The sequence below is a fragment of the Alligator sinensis genome, unplaced genomic scaffold (assembly GCF_000455745.1).
Source record: "Alligator sinensis unplaced genomic scaffold, ASM45574v1 scaffold301_1, whole genome shotgun sequence".
Lineage (NCBI taxonomy): Eukaryota > Metazoa > Chordata > Crocodylia > Alligatoridae > Alligator > Alligator sinensis.
Genome location: NW_005842035.1, coordinates 2620967 through 2628440, shown reverse-complemented (window position 1 = coordinate 2628440; position 7474 = coordinate 2620967). Strand labels below are relative to the sequence as shown.

At 47.4% G+C, this 7474-nt stretch overlaps 1 protein-coding gene across 3 annotated transcripts in view; it reads right to left on the bottom strand.

Annotated features, from left to right (window-relative positions):
* The window catches only part of DIS3L2 (DIS3 like 3'-5' exoribonuclease 2), a 236453-nt gene that overhangs the window by 79732 nt on the left and 149247 nt on the right, over positions 1–7474 (bottom strand). For all 3 annotated transcript variants that reach the window (XM_025202717.1, XM_006022439.2, XM_014519372.2), the window contains 2 exons: positions 7281–7388; positions 217–450 (listed from right to left, as the gene is read on the bottom strand). In XM_025202717.1, coding sequence (XP_025058502.1) covers positions 217–450; positions 7281–7388 — 342 coding nt within the window. The remainder of the gene's footprint in view (positions 1–216; positions 451–7280; positions 7389–7474) is intronic.

Genomic DNA, 7474 nt, shown 5'->3' with positions numbered 1-7474 from the left:
GGAATGCTTCTCAGAGTCATCCGTCACCACTGCTAATCCAGCATCTTCTTGAAAACTGAGTGAAGGCGAGTCCACAGCTTCCCTGGGACTCTATCCCACCGTGCTGCTGTTCTAACACGAAGGAAGCTTCTTCTGCTCTATACTCTAGGTCTGCATTGCTGTAAATCAGCAAAAGACCCCAGGGCAGCCCCAGGTCCACGCACGAAGATTACTGACCTGATCCAAACGAAGGGCACCATCGATGAAGCGTTGCTTGCGCAGCTGCTTGGCGATGCGGTGGAGGTTCAGCACTGCCCAGTGAATTTCCTCTGTCGTGTGCTGGGGAGAGATGGGAGGCAGCTCCTCCGGCGAAAGCACCTTCTCAGGGCATTCGATCATGCTCTGCGCGTGGTCGTAGCTCAGCTTTACACAGGAGCAGATGATGGTTCGCCCGAACCATTCGTCGAGGATCTGCAAAATCAGAAAATGTAAGAACGTGGCAACTGAAAGGAGGGCTGGCTTCCAACCTTCCCCACCAGCCCAGGTCTTTCCTCCTCATACCCACAAAAATTCCAGGTCAACTGACAAGTGGCCTGTGTGCACCACGGTAGGAGGCATTCAGGACACAGACAATGGTACTGACATTGTTATGAGCAATCTGCTAGAAACTGGGTGGTTGTAGCTACTCAGCCACAGACTGCAGCACACCCTCTACTCCAGGGCTGGGGCCAATAAAGGCCATCAGGCTGAGCATGTGATGCTTCACTTGGACACAACGGTCCCAGCTGGTCTAGACAGGGGACTGCCCGCTGGGACCTTGATCCTAGACATGCCTTCAGGGGCTCCACTGTAGAAGCCCATGCTGTGCTCTGACCACCCGTGCACCAGGCCTACCAATCTCCGCCCTTTCATTTTACTCAGTCTTATACCCGTTATTCAGGCCTGAATTCAACCCAAAGTACAGCAAAGCAACAAACGCTCAGGCAAGTGCGTATCTGAGTGTTTAAAGCTCTTCACAAAGTAAGATGGTTTTATCTGCCTCCATCACATAGTGATGGGCATCTGACATTGTCTATGGAAAGAGACTTTCTCTTTGATGGAAACCAAGGGCATTTTACACACTTTTTAAAGCTTCTGTCCTTTAAAAAAAAAAAAAAAAAAAAAAATCACTGATCCAAAAAGCTCCCTATTCAAAGTTATGGACATTTCCTGCAAGGTAACTAAGATGCTGCAGTCTCTTTTTAAACCTGACACCATCAGTAAAAAGCAAGTGGAAAACATGTAGCCGGATAATGAAAAGTAAATGGTTCCCATTTGACTAGACCAAAAAAGTGGTTCTGCACCTGGAAGCTTTTGCTCCAGGCAGTGAACAAGGCTGAGTTTCCACCATTGGCGAGGAGCTCCATCTCATGTTGTTCCCACGTATCAAATCCTATGTACATAAGGGAAACCTCCCTTAGCAGGGCATTCATACTGTTAGATGTTAGCTCCCTCTTCTAACCCTAGCTCTTAATAATAGCTACGTTAAAAGCAGGGCGGGTTTGATTTAAAACAAAATTTGATTTAAATCGCAATTTAAATTACTGGTCAGGAAGCCTCGACTTACTCACTGTTTTCTACAAAAAGTAAATTCTTGTTGTTTGATGTAACCTTTGTTCAAGGCTATAGAAACAGGCTTCAGGACAGTCAGCATACATTTTACATTGCTCGTTAGCCCAATGTTGAGAACTTTGGCTATGACGATTCCATCTATTTTGTCACAATTGTGTTCACAAATTGTCATCAGATTCGGCCAGCTCTCAATATATCTCTCAGAACAGTCCACTACTACGTTCTATTGCACGTCTTGTGGGAGAGCTAGTTTGGCTCCTCCTGCTTTCTTCAGAGCAGCTGCTGCAAAGTGTTTCTTACAGAAGTATTTTGCAATTTCAACAAAATTCTGCTCAAAATGTTCCTCTTTTGTTTCTACTGCCCCTCCCTTCTTGCATTTATCTTCAGACTCCTCCTCCTTGCCCAGATCTACTCCACCCCCAACAATCCTGTATTTATCTAACTTCCTGACACTTTGCACTTTTAGAGAGAGGTAAGGGTTTGACTCTGTGCGCACAAATTTGCAGAGAGACAACAGGGCCGATGGGTAGGTAATTAGGTCTGTTCTCGCTCATCTCCATATACTGCTGTTAGCAAGGATGTTATCTCTGGAGACACAAATCCACATAGAGATCTTTAATGGGATCTTCTAGACCGAGCACTGAGTCCCACTGGGTCGAGTGGCATTCTTTAATCTTTATTAATCTATAGAGGAGCCTCAATATGTTACATGAACATATTGTCTCAAATAGTATACGATTAGAAGTTATGATCCATATTTCATGATATCTTTGAGCTTTAACATATCTTAAATGAAAACTATCTTTATATAGGTTTATTCTTTAAAGCACCGTAACAAATTTAAAATACGATTAAATAAAAAAATCTGAATTAAATAAATAAAAAAAAAAATCAGATGTTTTAAATATTACTTTTAATTGTTGCTTTTTATCCACCGTGATTAAAAGCAAGGCCTTTATCCGTGCTGGTTCTTAGCATAGTAAGGGCCAAATGTTTCAGTGAAAGCACGAATTTTGTCTTTCTGGAGTGGGTTTACTTCTGGGCACATCACCATACATTAAAAAGACAGAGGATTGGATGGATACTTTATTAAGGACTTCGTCCCTTGTTTGTGAGCACAAATCAGATACCTACATTCAGAGCCACATTTTGATCAGAATGAGACATCAGGCAATGCGGGGAATCACTACGTGACTTATAGTGAGATCTGAGAATTTTTTCCTCTCATAAGCAGGTCACAGCTTCTCCAAGTGGGAACGATGTCTTATTGAGGAGGAGAGGTTCAGAGTGGTATCGCCATCCTCCCATACTCAACGGCTGGATGGGAGGAGACACGCATGCAGTTCTATCTAACACGGGGACATGGTATGAAACAGGGCATGAACCATACGGGTTCTCTGTAGAGCGTATGCTGCGTGACTAATTTTCATCAAAAAGAGACATGTGAAAACACCAGCTGTAAGTGTGAACAGGCACCAACAAGTTCCAGGGGCCTTCACGCTTGTAGTAAAACTGCACATGAAGGTTTCCTCACTCAACATCCATGCATGCAGGTTTGGAAAGAACCTTTCCACTGACTACAGTAGCACCAGAACAGGTACCACCCAGCTCTTAAGTAACACTGTCCATCACTAGACCTCAGCATGCTTTACCAAGAAGGTCAGTATTGCTGCCCTCATTTTTCAGATGGGGAGAACCAAGGCTGGACAGGTGGAGTGACCAAGATCACCCTGCAGGTCAGTGGCAGAGCTGGGAATAAAAAAAACAAGCCTCCTAGACACTGGCACAGGATGTATTTAGTCTGGAGAAGAGAAAACTGAGGGGGGAAGTGAACAGCAGCCTTCAACTTCTGGAAAGGGGGTTTGAAAGAGGCTGGAGCTGGACTGTTCTCAGTGGTGGCAGATCACAGAACAAGGAGCAATGGACTCAAGTTGCAACAAGGGAAGTTGAGGTTAGATGTTAGGAAATCTCTCACAGTCCCGTGAATTTGCCTGTATCAGGTATCAGGTACCGTGGCATGCAGCCTGGAAGATCAATCAGAATATGTATGATCAGAGGCTGGCCAGCTTCAGAGCAACATATAATGCTCTTTAGTAATAGCCAGTGCTGAATTCCCCTTCTGCACTCAATGGTCCATCTCCAGTCTCCGGAGGCAGCTGGGTTGTCTGCTGCACTGTTTCTGCTGCAACATGCTATATCTATTCACTAATGTGTCTGCTGCAACATGATATATCTATTCTGGCTCATGTGTGGATCCTTGTACCTGAAGTATCTTGTACTTGGACACCGCCGTGATGGTGTCCTCATGAATAGCTCTAATGCTTCCTTTAATTGAGGCTGACATAGAGGCATCAGTTTCTCTGTCTGCCTGAAGCAGGTTGAAGATGCATCTTGCCCAGTATAATCCAAGAATCCCTGGGGGTGTCCACTGCTGACGCATGCAAACACTGCAGCCCAAACTCCCTGTGGCTCCGAGCCAGGAAGTGCAGCTGAGTGTATCAGCTGTCTCTAACCAGCGGGTTTGCCTCCCTTATTAGGAGAAGCAGCAGTTGCATTGTATTTGACACAACACTGCATCAAAGAGGGGAGCTTGTACAAGAAAGAACTGGATCTCACCTAAGGTATGACTGTGAGCGGCGCGGAGCCCTGGAATTGCAGGGAGAGGCTGCATTTCAGTAGTAATGCTCTATTCCGGACACAGTGCGGCCCAGCTCGTGAAACGTATTGCATCGATATAACAAAACTGATATGCACAATCCTTGGGAAGGATTTTCAGAGAGGGTCTGTTGTTTCCTACTGAACTCATGGAGCTACAGACAACGTAGGGAAGAATAACAACACAGAAACAAGTCACTCCAAGGTAAATTAGAGCGGGAGCTTAAAGCACATCAACAGCTCAGCGCCAGCTGCCCGTGTGCATACTTTTACCAGGGCTAAATGAAAGATGGCTCAGCCCACTTTCCAAGGCGTCAGACACACAGGTAGATAATACACTCAGTCACTCTAGATAATACCCTCTAAGTTCACACCATATCATACCTCGCAGTACCACATTTGTGTGACCCGACTAACCAGAACTTCAGACAGCACCTGGCCTGTTACATTCATGGATAAAACTAGACAAGCTTTGCCGTGCCGCAATGAGGGATAGACAACAAGAAGGCAGCTGACTCCAGACAAGAGCAAGAACCTGACGCTGCAATCAAGTCTCATCCAACCTGCAGGCATCTTACTGGCAGGCACATTAGCGCCAGGTTTATCGTGTTGCAGGGGTGAAGACAAAGTGCTGAAAAGGCCTTGCTGATCATGGTCCCAGCTGCATAAATTCAAGTTAAAATATGGCCTTGATGATAAGAAGGTGCCTGGAAGACCCCTAGGCTCCTAACCACGGAAAGGCTCTGTCTCCATGCTCCATCACAGGACTGGCAGAGCCCGGAGGGGGGCACATCTAGTTCAGCCCCCTGCTCCAGGCAGGATTGCCCCTGTCTAAACCAGCCCAGCTCAGCGCCTGTTAAACCTGCTCTTAAAAAGTTCCAAGAATGGAGATCCCAAGCGTCTCCAGGTGATCTGTTGCAAGCCTTACGCCTCCACAGATCCCTGGCAGAACTCAAAGACCACGTGCAGCAGGTGGGCACCCTTTGCTAGACTTCTTACTCACCTGTCTGCACTGGGATCAGACGGCAGTAACACTTAAGGACAAGCTCTGACCAGAATGCCTGGCTGGGTTAAGGCCTGTGGTTGCAAATTCTAAGGACGACAAATGTTCATTAAGTGGCCTCTGATTCTTATCCAAACCCAGTGCCCCAGGCGTAGCTTGCAGACTGCAAAGGGCCCCAGGAGAAACCCAGTAGTGAGCTTTCCTTAAGCAATCAGGCTTGCAAAGGGAAACCCTCACACTGATATCAGAGCACTTTCTTCCTGGAAAGCAAATGACCTCAAGGATGACTATCTCCAGGCAGCGAAGACACCACGACCCCTCCCAAATTTCTCGGACCAAGCCCCAGCAGAACTAAAAACTGTTCTAAGCCGGAACATACCTTAAGCGCCAGACCGAAGAGGTAAGATTGAGCTGCTCATTTAAACAATGAAAAGAAATCAAGCATCAATTAAAGAGCACTCAATGGTTAAGTAAAGGGCAAAGTATACTGGCATTACACCCTAAAAGTAAGTAGCGTCGGGCTACAGAAAGTGACAGACTCGGGGCCCCATGCATCAAAGCCCTTCCCTAAATTCCACAGCCAACCCTGAAGGTAAAAGTGAGCTATCTTTAAGCCTGGATCCAGAGCTGCCACTACAGGATGCAGTTCAGTCCCATCGGTAATGCAAACAAAAGGGGATTTCTGAGCTGCAGCGGAGCAGTGCAGATACCCGTCATGAAGCAACACTAATTTCCACTGTAAAGATCATTTGAGAGCCAGTTGCTCTGACAGCCTTCGCAGGGACACGTGGACAGATCCGAAAGGCACTTGGTGGGGGAGCGGGGTGTTTGGGATACAGAAAAACTCCTTTCTGAAGCTGGTCAGGAATGGGTCAGTCTGCGGCCAAAACGGCTGGTCTCCCAAGGGGCAGACTGTTGTGTCAGAACCACAGGATCCTAGAAAACGAGGGTGGGAAGGGACCTCAGGGGGTCACAGCTCGTCCAACCCCCTGCTCAAAGCAGGACCAGCCCCAGCTAGATCATCCCAGAAAAAGCTTTGTCTAGCCAGGCCTTAAAAACCTCCAAGGATGGAGAGCCCACAACTGCCCAGGGTAACCTGTTCCAGTGCTTCACCACCCTCCTCGTGAGAGTTTCTCCTAATATCTAACCTCAACTTCCCTTGCTGCAATGGAAACCATTGCTCCTCGTTCTGCCGCCCAAAAGGAGACGGATGAAGTCTAGAGACATGCAAAATCCAAGGAGGAAACAACAGCTTTTCCACAACTGCCACGGGGCAAAAAATGAAGCCTAGAAGCAGATACATAATGGGGTAGTTTACTGTCCCAGACAGCAGGAGCTGGCAGCTGACCCCCACCCTCAATTCAGCACCCAAGGTTGGCCCACGCCCCACTCACCTCCTCAAATCATGCTACTGCCTAGTGGGCTATAGCATGATGCCACCTACTAAACTGGTGGCAACAGGCTGCAAGTGCTTCCCTGAAATACTGCAGTGCAAAGAGAACATGGACATTCACTCACCCACTGCTTACCCAGCCTCCCGGACCCAGTAGTACCTCTTAAAGAGGGCTGTACCATTATATACCCAGTCACATCACTTGCAGCTGTGTAAGATTAATCCGGTCTCATGGTTCAGGGTGAAAACTGTTCACTGCAGGGGTCACGATGGTGAAGATGAGACACTGAATGGACGTGAGCCTTGATACAGTGCAGAACCATCCTGTGGTCCGAAAAATCATTCTCCCCCCTCAGTCATAAAAAGCAATGTCATTTCCTGGCCTCCCTATCTAGCAGGTTAGGAAAATATTCTGTAACGTGGTATCTGTGGAAGTGCAGGCTTCACCGAAGAGGAGAGGCAATTCTCAACCCTTCATCAGTGCTCGTTCTGGAATTCTTCTTTCTTTACGGGGTGGGAGTGCAATTAGTCTGGATTTGACTATGATGGCCAATGACTGGCATCAGCAGATCCAACGGGCGCCCTTGCCAGTATAAGGTTGCCGGCATGAATAAAACAGCCAAGCCCACGCAGGCTTACCTTGCCTTCTGGAGTCAGCTTCCACAGAACAGAAAATGTCAGTCTGTCTCTCAGGGGGTTGAGGCTGCACAGCTCCTCACAAAGCAGCTTGGGAAGCATGGGAATGACCTGGAAAACAAGACGGCAGGTGTGAGGACATTCACTTTGTCATGGACTCTCCTAGCGTGCAGCTCCCCAGGGCCTGCAGCACTCCA